General features: G+C 44.0%; 2 protein-coding genes across 3 annotated transcripts; both read left to right on the top strand.

Moving 5' to 3' along the window:
- The first annotated feature begins 244 nt into the window (after positions 1-244).
- LOC105836743 (ARL14 effector protein) lies at positions 245-1,681 on the top strand. Of its 2 annotated transcripts, none has more exons than XM_012680992.3 (5): positions 245-386; positions 595-693; positions 782-1,041; positions 1,133-1,253; positions 1,408-1,681. In XM_012680992.3, exons 2-4 carry the CDS (start codon positions 613-615, stop codon positions 1,224-1,226), a joined length of 435 nt encoding a protein of 144 aa, XP_012536446.1. In that variant the 5' UTR covers positions 245-386; positions 595-612; the 3' UTR covers positions 1,227-1,253; positions 1,408-1,681. The 2 variants fall into 2 exon arrangements, with proteins under 2 accessions (XP_012536446.1, XP_012536447.1); XM_012680993.3 differs by having other exon boundaries at positions 330-469.
- A 104-nt stretch (positions 1,682-1,785) lies between these two features.
- LOC118644182 (GTP-binding protein Di-Ras2-like) lies at positions 1,786-12,996 on the top strand. Its single transcript, XM_036291993.1, has 4 exons — positions 1,786-2,445; positions 5,131-5,457; positions 8,595-8,813; positions 9,264-12,996. The coding sequence occupies exons 2-4, from the start codon at positions 5,320-5,322 to the stop codon at positions 9,495-9,497; spliced, it is 591 nt and encodes a 196-aa protein (XP_036147886.1). The 5' UTR covers positions 1,786-2,445; positions 5,131-5,319; the 3' UTR covers positions 9,498-12,996.
- Positions 12,997-13,937: the final 941 nt, after the last annotated feature.

The raw sequence follows: 13,937 nt of genomic DNA, 5'->3' as shown, positions 1-13,937 counted from the left end.
CAGCAGGTCTGATTCATCGTGGGTTTATAACAATAGCAGCCGCTCCGTCTCCAACCCCTATCTATCAAACTTTGATAATTTTGCATCGTCAACGTGTGAGCCCACATACCTGCGTACGAAAAATAACGATTTGTATCAGATTCAAACTTAGTCAGAGTTTCGGCTCGCTTCTCAACAATTTTTCACGATATAACGTGGCCCATTTCAGAGTGACGTGAAAATATCAGAGACTCTCTCGCGAAACGAAGTGTCTCGGCGATTGGGAGGACAGTATTTTCATGCTCACCGTGACTGAAATTCGTGCTAGAGCTCTTGCAGTAGCCACAGAATTGCAGAACTAGATGCAACACTCGTCACGCGTCGACTCCGTTGGTACCTGACTTCAGGTAAAAATGATCCAAACCGCAACCGAAACCTGACGGGCTTCCTAACCTATCATTCCTGAGAGAGAAACAATTTATTCTGAATTGTATGTAAATTTATAACAAATCTGGTAAAATTAAAGAATATGAAAGAAAATGTATTAATTAAATCTATCATATTTGAACTTTTATAAATTAAAAATGCTATAGTAATGCTATTTTCTTTCTATAGTTCTCCATAGAGGATATCATGCCGTCAACCGACAATCGAAGGATGGAAAGCTTCGGCGAAAGTTCGTCGAATCAACAGGGACCTGCACGTGGCGAGAGAGTAAGCATATTGTTTAATCATTTTATCTAATAAGATTGACCACTGAGAGAAAAGAAGATAGTTATTTATTCATATTCTATATTTGCAGAGGAGTCGGGGCTCAAGACAGAAGGCTGTGGATAACTTGAGCAAGAAGTTTCTGAGGAACTTTGATCCAGAGCATAGCGAGCGAGAGAAACGCAAATTGTATCGTCGATTGTATCAGAGCTATAGGAAGCATCTGTACAATGACGTAGGCATTTTTATACGAACATCGGATGATCTCTGCGATTGCTTGAGCCTAGATTGTCCTGGATGCCACATTCCTTGTCCTAAGTGCTCGTCTCCAAAATGCGCCCATGATTGCAGGTAACTCCATGAAAATTTTTCGTATCTAATAAGATATCCAATTTATTTTATTGGGAAATAAATTAATACATTCAAATTGTGACTTTATCAGGAATAATCGCAAATGGACTTATGACAGTGTTCAGTGCGAAGGGATGGATCTAATAAAAAAAAATCCACTGCTGAAAGATGCTGAAACAAAGTAAAAACACAAAACATGCAAATGTATATCTGTAAGTATCTGCAAAAATGGCTCTAAGAAGTGATGTAGTTTTTATCGTTATTTTTAATTGTATATATATAATTGTATTTATATAATAAGCGAAATTAATTTAATAAGTTCTTAAAATGCTGCAAATGAAAAATATGTTTTATTACATGACTTAGAATGAGTCTTTTAGTGCGTCGTGACGTACGAATTATTTGAGCGAACAATTATCCTGTACGGAGTGCAAAATGTACTTTCGCCAGATGCAATTTCTAAGGTTGAAATTGTGCGCAGAGCCTAATGATCTTGGCGCCATAGCAAATCAAGTTCGCCGAAATTTACGACGTTCTCCGTAGTGTTGGGGAAAATAGTTAATTGAAAGAGAAAATAGAAATATTTCTAAAAAGTATATCTATAAAAAAATACTTGAAATAAATATTTTATGTGATATATAAATATAAAAAGTATGTGATATATAAATATAAAAAGTAGATAAAAATAATAAAGCAAATAATATTTAATATTTTTGTGCACATGTTTATTTGAAATAAAATATTTTACGTTTTGATGCCAAAAATCAATGAATTTTCTCTATTTTCTATTATTTATTTTCTATTTTTTAAAAGAGAAAATATCAAAATAAATAACAATACGTATCTCATAGATACATAGATATAAACTATCTTATTTCGAGTGAATTATGTAATATATACAAATGTTAAATATTATTTGCTATTTTTTTATTTATTACACAATATCCATTTCAAATAACATATTTTATAGATAACACGTTTTTTTAAATAAATGTCTTCAGTGAATTCAATTTTTGTATTTGGTTCCTCGTGATCCATAATTCGCGGCCAGGGAGCACCAGGGAGCACCCTCGCGATCACGCCACTGCTGCCACGCAGAAACGCACGCACATAGAAGCATCTATTGATTTTCCGCGTGGCGCTTTCGACGATGCGCGTAACGTCGCGCGCACACCCACACGACGATACACGCGGAGGGCGCGCGCTTCGTTTTTGTTCGTGAAATCGTCAAAGTTCGCGCGATGGCGCGATGTGACGCGTTTTGGTTCTCTCGAGGACCAGTGTCCTAGCGAGTGAAAAAGAAGTTTGCACCGATCCAACGCGAAGCGAGAGAGAGAAACCGCGAGCGCAACGTAGTCATGTCGATTGCGGGAAAGTCGCGGGACGCGATCCCGTCGTTGATTGGTGCGTAAAAAGGAGAAAGAAAATTAAAAAAAAGAAAAAAGAGCGACGGGAATTGGCCTCGCGCGCGCCGCGCTTACGCGCGAAAGTAGCCGCGGGCGCCGCGCGCGACGAGCGGGACCGACTTCAGGGGGGTTGACGTTCGGGAGGCCCGCGCAGCGCCTAGTTCGCCGCGTCGGGTCGCCGCGATTCTGTAACCGGGCGTAACGTAACGTAACGTAACGTAACGCGACGCGACGCGACGTGACGCGTGAAGGCGGGAGACGTCGTCAAAGAAGCGTCGTCGTCATCCGTGTGTCCGAGCGCGTTGACGCAAGCACGCACGCACGCACGCACGCAAGCAAGCAAGCAAGCAAGCAAGCAAGCACGCACTCACGCACGCGTACGCAGGCAGCGCGAGAAAGTCGCTCGAGCGTGGCCCGTCTGCGGGACCGAAGAGGGAAGCCTCGGAGAGGTCCTTCTTCGTCGCTCGATCACAATCAACGGCAGGTTTCCCCATCTTGTCGCTACGTCTCTCCGTCTGCCCTTCGCCCTAGGTCCTTCGTCCTGGGCGAACGTTCGCCGCGAGTGCCCCGGTCGTCGATACCGACCGGAGGGGTTAGTGTTGCCTGCCTCTAATACCGTGACCGCGATTCGCTTTAATTCTCCCCCGTTCTCAATCCAATCGCCTCTGCGAGGTACGAACGCTCGTGCCTGCTCCGATTTGCTGAAAAGTGTACGAAAGTGTATGCGTTCGTGAGTATCAATCGACTCCTTTGGATCGCACGCACGAGGTTCTCCGGTTGTCGGACACGACGTTCGCGATCTCCGCGAGTCCGGGATCCGGGAAAACCTGTGAAGAACGAGCCTTGTTGCACGGAGATGCCGTCCGGTTGCCGAGGGCGTCCGAATACGGATGAGGGAAGGGGGAGGAGGGAGTACGCGGGGTGACTGGCGGTTAAAAAATTATATCTGACCGGTCGCTCTCGGTGAGGCGCGATTTGTATCGCGTCGCGTCGCGCGTTAGCGAGCGATGTCGTTTGCGTGATCCGTAAACGGTGTGACGAAAACTCCAGGGATGGAATCCGCGGCGAGGTCGATCGGGGTAATTGTAACACGGCGGGGAGAGGGAAAGAGGGAGGGATGGCGGTGGCACGGCAATGATATTCTTCCCACGGGTGACCGAGGTGGACTCCTCTCCTTCTGTCCTCGCGATACTCATCGGAGTAATTGGAAGATAAATTCGCGTCGTAACGATCGTCGCGAATTGGAGTCGGCACTTCGACGGAGCTCGATTGCTCTTGTGATCTCGACGAATTCACAATTCGCGTTCCGACGTCGCGACAAGAACAAGTCCATTGGTGTTTCTCTGTCGATATTAACGCAAGGGAATTGTAAATTCCGCCAAATTTATAAAATTTTCTAGAGCGCGAATTTTTTTCAATTAACGTACGTTATAATTTCAGTTGTACGGTAATTTGAATTTTCGATCGCTATGCGTCCGTTTGTCTTCAAGAAATTGTCGCAAGTCAAATGGTATACTTTGTCTCTTTCTCTCTCCTATTCTTGCCATCGAAATTTTGATTTTTCAAATGAAACTACTTTCGGAGAGAAAAACATAGCTCGGTTGCATCATCCACGCTTCGTACCTTTCAATTCAACGCAAGAGACACGCGGCTGAATGGACCTGCTTTTGTTTCAGGTTTTTTCTAATTTTGAAAAAGAAGTAAATACGCGATGCGACAAGTGTATTCGGAGAAAGAGAAATGGGGGGAGAAAGAGAGAGAGAGACTTGCGCGATGTAAGTGGAAAGACCAGACTTTTCGCGGACGGCCGGTCGCCTCGATCTCGTGCATAACGAAGTAAGCAGCGGTATCTCAATTCGTATCGACGAATCACGATCATTCACCGTCGAGAGTTTCAAAATGGCAGTCTTACGATCTCCAAAATTTTCCGATTTCGATCAGCGGCTCTTTAATTAAGTCACTCTCTTCGCGGAAGTGAAACGTGTTCCACGGTCGATGGTACGTAAGCGTGAAACGCATAAAACCCTGGGTAACTGTGAGGCGGAGGAATGGCGAGGAACAAACGACCCGCATGAAGTCGCGCGAGGAGGCGATATGGGGGAGGATAGAGGGTTAGGGGGGAGAGGAGGCGCATACGGTTGGATGCGGTTTCGTGGATGTCGTCATCGGAGGAGTATACGTCACGAGATATGCGCGGAAGGACGGACGGATGTAACCTTTCGTGGGCTCGGATTATTAACCGCGTGGGCGAAGCGCGGAGCGGAGAGCATGGCGTGCGCGTTTATACACGGGGTGTCCCGTTGTCATCGCGCGTCCGGATGTCCCTTTCCGACCCGGAGTCGTCGATTCTCCCGCGAACGAGAGACCGCGCGCGATTTCTGAGCGAGCTGCGGCTCCAGGGAAAGAGATGGAATCGATGTAGTCGCGTTCATTACTCCAGTCGTCGTGTTGGTCTCTGGAGTTTTTGCTCTCCAGAGGCTCGATTGGAAAATCGGAGGATTACGAGGATGACGCGCGCGATTACGAGCGCGAGCGAGGCCGTCGTAGTCGCTCGCTCGCTCGATATTTCCCGCCGAGGCGAGGAGAGCGGAAGGCTACTCTCCCGTCTCTCCGGAGAGAATCGGCCGGTCTCCGCGCGTGTGATTTTGAGACATCCGGTATATCCTTGTGTGTCGTGCGGCAGGTCGAGCGGTGTGATCAGCGGGGGTTCGAGGAAGGGTGATCGTCTCGCACGCCAGGGCAGGAGCACCCGCACCCGCTCTCTCATCGTCGCCTCCCCCCTCCCCGTTTCATCTCGTCTCTCTCTCTCTCTCTCTTTCTACACGGACCCCGAGCGCCGGGGGTTTACGTCGCCGGGACGGCAGATGTCAGGATGCCGGAGCAGAGCAACGACTATCGCGTGGTCGTGTTCGGGGCGGGCGGCGTCGGCAAGAGTTCCCTCGTGCTGCGCTTCGTGAAGGGGTCCTTCCGCGAGTCCTACATACCGACCATCGAGGACACCTACAGACAGGTAAGCGAGCAACAAGCGCGCGGCCAACCTCTCTCATTCAAACGTGCGACCTCTCGACCCGATTTTTTTGCCCTCGCGCGGACAATCAGCACCCGCGCGTAGCCGCGATGACCGATCCGTAACGCGTGTAATTACTTTTATTAATTGACCGGAAATACAACGACCGCTCTTCAATGAAAAAAAAGTTATTGATGTTTAGCCGATTCTCTCTCTCTCTCTCTCTCTCTCTCTCTCTCTCTCTCTCTCTCTCTCTCTCTCTCTCTTCGATGAAATTGAGATAAAGATCTAATTAGTCTATTCGATCGAAGGAATTTCCTATTTTCCTTTTTCTTTAAATTTCTGTACAGAAAGAACAGTTTAACTAAGACTATACTTAAAAACTTAGTTTGAATACAGATCTGAACATATAATTTTGGATTATTAAAATAATTATGTAGGATGATGCTTAATTAACTGCTACCGTTAAATTTTTAGTGTCGGATTTGACTGAATTTTATTTCTAATCATTCCTATGAATGGCTATTGCTTCTCAATATTATTAATATTAATTTAACTAAAACAATAGAGTTGAATAATTCAATTCAAGGAATGAGAAATTTGTTTCAAACTTTAGTTTATTATTATATACTAGTGCATACGCATTAATATGGAAAACTATTCACTTTGAAATTAAATGATTTAATCACAGAAATGAGTTGATTAGACGAGGTTTTTTTAACTATTTTATGTTGAAATAATAAATTTCCATTAAAGTCGGCAATTAAAATCGAGAAATAGCCAATAACGGATCGTGGTACTTAAATATTATTGAAGAATTAGAAAATGTACCTAAAATTACATATAAAATATTATTTCAGTATTAAAATCCATTATGATCCTCATTGACCTTTTCTCGATTTTAATTTTGTTATATACTTCATGGTCTTATATATATTGATTATTGTTAACGGATTTCGATACACATGAAAGTTATAAATGTTACATAAAATGTTATTAAATTTAATTCAAGGTATTGATTTAAATTTAATTCTTTAATATTTAACAATAAATACGAAGAGAATTTTTTCGCAGAATTTACTCTCAAAATCATGGTAGTCGTGGGAGGACAGTATAATCTTCGAAGAATTCTATTATAATTTTAATAAACTTTAATAAACTATTTTTGTGCAGTGTATATTGTATTATATATTTTTTTCTACAAAGAGAATAGTTTGGTGGAATTTTACTAAAATTTAATCGAACTTTATTGCACTGAAAGAACAGTTTTACTGAAGTATTTTATATATATATATATATATATATATATATATATATATTTGAAAATAATTTTTTTGGACTATCAAAATATCATACAGAACACTCGAAGTTGGCAAAGTTTTGATATTCTAGCAATCAATGTGGATATGTACATTTTTGATGGCCCTACGAAATTACTTCAGATTTATATCCAGTTATGTTTTTTGCACAAGACTGTTCTTTTTGTGTGAAATTTCGCCAAAATTTACTAAAATATAATAAAATTCTCCTATTACGACTTTCAGGATAAGTTTTAAGAGAAAAATTTTCTCTATATAATAATGTTAAAACTATTTTTTAGCATTGCTCATCAAGCTTAAACGTCCTTCGTAATTATTTTTACGACGATTAAAAATAATTTCCAGATCTACATCCAGATCTAAATATTTTAAATGTACTACCGCAAACCTGTGTTCTTACAACCATATGAATTTATTACGTTGAACTGTATAGAAACAATATAGTCAAGCTCGTAGGATTACCGTGCGCTTCTAGTTGACTCTAGTTAATGTTTCCATATCATATCACAACGTATTTGATACGTTGCTTATCGATCTCGACTCGCTGAAAAATTAGATGCGCCTTCGCTCGCGCACGTGCATGTGGCCGCACACGAAATTGACAGATCGGAACTCCTACGTCTCCTAATTATAGATCGTGCAAAACGGACTTTATGCATGCGAAACGTCGGACGCTACCGCCACGTATATAGACGGCAATTTCCGAGCCGAGGAAGCCGAGATTTAGCGATTTAATCGGACACGTCCCCGTGTCCCCGGACGCGCGCGTCCACCGGGGGATCGTGATAAACTTTGCCCCATATGCGAATTTAATATTCTCCCGTGCGTGCACGTCCGTCCGCGATAATACGGGAACTGACGTATGCGCAAAGCAAAAACATTAAATTTGCAAAACGACTCGCTGGTAAGCCCTTCAGGAGGGAGGCGGAATTATTAGCTAATGCTAATAATAATACACGCTATAATCGGGGAGATGCAATTCCAACTATTTTACATTACCGCGAGAGAAGCGTCGCGTGTATCGAGCACGCGGAAATAATTACGCATGCCGCGAGACATTGCTGCGTGGTCACGGCACGTGGTCACGGCAGAAAGAGAGAGAGAGAGAGAGAGTGTGTGTGTGTGACAGACAGGTCGTTTAAATCGTCTGGACTCCGTGTCACACGTTTATGGAAAACCAAAATGATCCCCTTATGACGCGTGAGTTGCAACGTTACTATCATCGATCTCGAATTATTCGTGCAGGTCACAAAGCGACGTGGCGCTTTCATGCGGTATCATAATGACTCGATTATATCGGCGCGCGCGGCGTACAATACAACGGTTTTGTAAAACGATTTCGTGTGTGACTATTGATTGATACGCGATTGTAACAGATATGCTCGTATATCCGTAAATTTTAACGGAGGCACACGAGCGTGCACAGCGCGCACGCACGTGTATATATATATATATATATATATATGTGTGTGTGTGTGTGTGTGTGTGTGTGTGTGTGTGTGTGTGTGTGTATTTGTAATAACGAAAAGATACAATGACGTACATACGCTGGTGGGATTCTCGCTGTGTGCGCGACGAGAAGTGTCACCGATGGAATCGCGCGGGCGATTTCCGATTTAACTCGACTTTTGACTTGGACTGGCTGTTTTCTTTTTCACTTCAACTTCTCGCACAATTTGCCTTTCTTTCCTTTTGTCCCCTGCGGAAAAAGAAAAGAAGGAAAGACCGCTGTTCAGGCGAAAAGAACAGAGAGTACCTTACGTCGTCGAGTCGAGTCGGGAATCGGATCCAAGCGATTCCAAAGTTATGCCGATATTTCAGGTGATAAGTTGTGACAAAAACATATGCACACTTCAAATTACGGACACAACGGGGTCCCATCAGTTTCCCGCTATGCAGCGGCTCTCCATAAGCAAAGGTCACGCCTTCATCTTGGTGTACTCGGTGTGCTCCCGGCAAAGCCTCGAGGAGTTACGACCGATCTGGGCCGTGATAAGGGAGCTCAAGGGCCAAGATATCTCGCAGATCCCCATTATGTTGGTAAGGACTCTTACTTCACGCGGCAATGCTCCGCTTCTGTTTCTTTTCAGCCCTCACTTTCAGTTTTCCCGATTCCTTCATTTGTTTACGAATGCTCGTTTGTCGCTCGTGAGTATCGTTAAACAATATTCTCAAACGAACGGTTTTTTATTTCGCCCGTATGTCATCAACTATGATTTAAGGACGACACCAATTCCTCGCGATGAATTAAATTTTGCTACTCAGTCACTCCTATTCCTATTGATATTTCCAAATTTTTGTATTATAAAAATCATTCAGATCGAATTTTCATTCATTCTCAAAATTCTCTCGGTTGAATTTGGTGCCCTTGAAAGAAAGACTTTCCATTCCTGCATGAAACCCTACCTTGCCCGCTTCTTTTTGCGTGGTGTCGTTTTTGTGGCCGACGACTCAGCGTTGTTCCATCACCGTTGTTGATTCATCGCTCAGGTCGGGAACAAGTGCGACGAGAGCCCGTCGGTGCGTGAGGTGTCGATGAGCGAGGGCGCGGCCGAAGCGGCCAACTGGGGCTGCGGTTTCTTGGAGACCTCGGCCAAGACGAACCACAACGTGGACGCCCTGTTCCGGGACCTACTCACCCTCGAGAAGAATCGCTCGGTCTCGTTACAGCCGGTGCAGAGCAACAACGCGATAAGACTCAAGGAGAAGTGTGCCGTTATGTAAAAAAAAAAAAAAAATATTTACCACGCTCCGATTTGCATCGCGATCCGACGACGATGACTGACGATGACGACAACGACGACGTGTACGATCACGGCGAGACACTCGCCAAACGAGATCCAGCCAAGAGCCAACGGTTTCGCCAACGACGGACGACTTGTTCATGACTTGAATCCCTAGCGATTTCCGTCTCTCCGCGTCGAGAGATCCGGCAAAAGAAAAATCCGTTTACGGCGTGTCGTACTCGTTACACTCGTAAAAACGCGGGCCTAGAGAGCATCTTCGAAAAGAGAAACACTTCGAATTTTTAAAATAATTTTTTTAGGAATCCCGAGAGAGAGAAAGCTTTTAGAATGTTCAATTTCGAGAACGATTCTGGGCCTTCGGACGGGTCAGCTGGTGCGACCTGAAGAAGACAGAAGGCGTTTTCAGTTGGCGACGAACACGCGCGAAGGAATCACTTGTCGATTTCGTGTGTATGTGTGCGCCCGTCGTTGCTCATCGATGGTGAAGCCTTTTTTTTACCTTAAGTTACGATACACTTTACGCAATAGACCACTTGACCGCGCATCATTTCTCTCTGTGCTCGATGACGACAGATTATTATACTCGAGTTCCCCCGTTCCTGTTTCTTTTGACTCCGTCATGGAATCGTCCGCGGTAATCTCAATCTGCGACGAGAACCGGCAAAAGCAACGATACCAGTACCAATTTTATCGAGAACAATTTCGCGTTTCTCAGCCGCTGATACAGGAAGTCCGGTGATTGTAGTAACAATCTCAGCAAACCTGTTGTAAACCAATTAATACGCGACATATCACGATATGTATGAGATTTTCATTTTGAGACGAGAGAAATAATTTTTATAGGAAAGATTTAGTCATTATAAAAGATCTGATTGTAACACAGCTAACTATTTTTTCAAAAAATTTCTTTCATAAATATATTATACTTTCTTATTTCAATGACATTGATATATAAATAAGTGATAATAATAGTGACGATGTAAGAGTCATAGTATATAATTAAGTATAATTAATTCTAATTAATTCTTTGAATTATAGCGGGACAAATTCGAGTTGTCGCTTGTCGTAATTAACTTCACGCTCTCTATCTAAATAGCGACTAATTATCATTGCAGATAATTAGTAATTTCTCTGGTTCGCAGCGCCGGAAAAGACCCCGACATCGTCGAAAATAGAGTCGTGTACAAAAAAAAAACGATTGATTAATCTCTTAGTCGAGCGATTATTATTAGAATAATCGTTCTCAAAACTTGTTCGTCGCTCTCTCTTTTCGGTTTTCGTTGAAGCATCGCTCACGTCGAGATCGTTCCTTTTGCATACGGATAAACAACGAATTGTCATGGAAGATCAACGAACATAAGTAGTGGTCTGTCTGTCGAGTTTTATCACTCGCAGTCGATGCGGTCCTTTCTCGCATAGATCGATTTATCGGAACCCTCGATAATAAATGTATCAATTCTGTTTTGTATTGAATGTGAAAAATGTTGAAGATACGCGAAATATCAGTGAAATACAGTTCAGAAAGATGTAAGTTTTGGGACACTACGTTAAAGGGTTCAACAAAATATACGAACGCGAACGCAAAAGTCATTAGGAATGAGTTATCGCCGAGCGCGTATCCAGACTCTCGGTAAAGTAGGTACGTTGAAAAATATGAACTTGAGTGATGAGGGGGGGGGGGCTTTAATAGGGATCTACTCGTTCGGCGTCTTTTTTTTCTCGCGGATCGTCTCAATTTAGCTAACGTGCCGAATCGATAGCAGACCCGGTACCCTTCCATGAAAATTCCGCAATGCTCCGCAATCGGAGACTACCGCACGACGATTAGGGACTGGTGTAACGCGCGCGCGTGAAAGTTATTTTATGAGGATGACAAGAAAGACAGAGAGAATGCGAGAAGAGAGAAAGAGAGGGAGGGAGAGAGAGAAAGGTGAAGAAAGAGTGAAAGTGTGCGTGTGCGAACGACGACGAATAACAAGTAGATAAGAGTTGTTACGAGATTGGTTTTTGTTGAATAGTTGTAAGAATTTTGTAATGACTATGCTAGCTAATTAGGATTACAAGCGAGCAGCAAGACACAACATAAATTTCTACACACGGTACATACACACACATACAGACAAGTTGTATTAATTTATATTATTGAGCGTGCAAACTTACACACACGTACATATATGCACACAGATGTGAACACGAGATTTGTCGATAGGCGCATCGCGAGGGATTACGAGATTGTAACTGTACATGTGATTACGACGCACGTTTTCCATATCGACGCAGCGTTTTTAATGTTTTTTCCAATGGGAAAGATTAAACCCGAGGGGTTTTTAGGCATTTCCTACGGGAAACCTCGGACGAAACATTTAGACAATTAGCGACGTAAAATTACATCACGTTTTCACCTTCTCCCTCTCCCTTCCCTCCCTCCCCCCTCCGCCTGTTCCCTTTTGCGGCATATCGGTTGAACGTTGTATCCGTAGTGACGCGTATTAACGCGACTTCCCTTTATCACATCCCATTTTACGGATATATCAGCAAAGACCGGAGCCTCCTTCTCCTTCTCCTCCTCCTCCTCCTCCTCCTCCTCGACACGTTCCTCGGGCCACATCGCGCGTCGCGACGCCGTCGCGTCCGCCGTCGGACGTCGATACGATCGATGTAACACCACGTCGCGCTAACGATGATGTTGATAATGACGATGACGGTCCGCCGCCTGCACTTGAACGCGTCTCGACTACTGGCACCGTGTGAAGGGCCGTATTTATAGCCGTCGACGGCACTCGAGATGGGATAGAGTGTCTCGAGTGTGTATCGAGTGATGTGCATACGCTCATCAAGGACCTAAATCGAACCCCCATCGAATAACTAACACACATATCCTCGTCCTCGCAATAATGTTAATATGTCTCACCCTGGGAAAATTACTCGTCGAGAATGGAATATTCCGGGCTCGAGTGTCGAAAATTCGGATATTAAAAAATACCCCCCTCCCTTCCCCTTTCCTCTACATCTCTTCTGCCCCTAGAACACGTCTCTCCTCTTCGTTCTGTATATAGTTATAATCTCCCGACGCGCGTTCTCACTTAACTGTGAATAATAACGGAGATAAGGGCGTCCTAATTGAATCTTATCGTTGCTCCGCTCATAGCTGCTTTACGTATCGTCTGATTAATTTATACTCGCTATAAATACGACCTCATGAGAGAGAATCTCATGCGGAGGCCGACGGACACGTAGTACGACGCGAGGTAGGACTAATCGGCGATCTGGCTCGAAATTGAAGATCATCCTTTGAGCAAGTCGACAATACATCCATCCTAGAGCCAGGCAAGCCGGAGCGTTGGTTGTTGGCAACGTGAATGCCATCAATTACAGCGATCATCGAGGCGAGCCGAGGCCTAGAAGTGACCATCGGGTATACGATTATTATACTACAGACTACACCGATCAATGTCGTGATTATAAAAATTAATTAGAAGAATGTTAAAAATTATTTCGTCGTTTGAATTAATCGAACGGCTTATTTAAAGAAAAAAAGAAAGACAACGGATCTTTGTAAGTCACTTTTATATCGGGAAATAATAAAGACTGTCGATAAGAAGGCCAGATATGTCGATATTAATATCGGATGTGCCGGTCACTCCTGGTGACAGCCGCGCTATGCGAAACGCCGCCGTTTCGATGCTCTACATATCCGTCGAAGAGGTACTCGGGGACTATTATCCAACGAATTACACGTAAAAGTCACCCAGTCCGTGATTTTTTTCTCACTCCCGGAGAAGAGGGAAAAAAAGAGGAGAAGAGGGCCGAATCGAGGGAATTTGTTCCGCGTGATATTACAAATTCCTCTTCGCGGGGAATCACTCGATCGGGCCCTCAAGTTATCGAGTTTAAGTGATCGATCTCGCGGAAGTGAAATTCTCACCCCTTCCCTTTCTATCCCCTCCTCCCCCGTTCTCGTTTTTTGATTCGCCTGATTTTCATTCCCCTAACGCTCCGGCTGCTCGGCATTCCGGACCTTCGCTCGACCTCCTGGCGTTTCCTGGCGGAAGAGGAAAAAAATGACAAACAGCTTTAAGGGACGGATTTCCATTCCCTTCTGTCGATCGATTCGCTTAACGAGCCGAAAAACCGGAGATTGTCGTGTCCCGTTGATATTATAACCACGGCGCGCTGAAACGAGGTTGTCCTCGTGCGTATACATTGTATACCACTTACACGTAGTTGTGTATATTACTCGCTATACACTACGATTGTTAGGCGTGCTTTCACACTTCGCTTCGTTCTAGGTAATTATTCGCCAATTGTACGTACGGCAGTACACACGTTTCCGCGCGACGCCGCTAATCCCGAACACGGTAAACGGTGTGTAAATCTCGTCCCTCTATAGCTCGGACTCGCGTTATCGGTTATCATG

This window comes from Monomorium pharaonis, chromosome 9, assembly GCF_013373865.1.
Source record: "Monomorium pharaonis isolate MP-MQ-018 chromosome 9, ASM1337386v2, whole genome shotgun sequence".
NCBI lineage: Eukaryota > Metazoa > Arthropoda > Insecta > Hymenoptera > Formicidae > Monomorium > Monomorium pharaonis.
The sequence above is the reverse complement of the archived record's forward strand: the minus strand, read 5'-3'. Positions and strand labels throughout refer to the sequence as shown.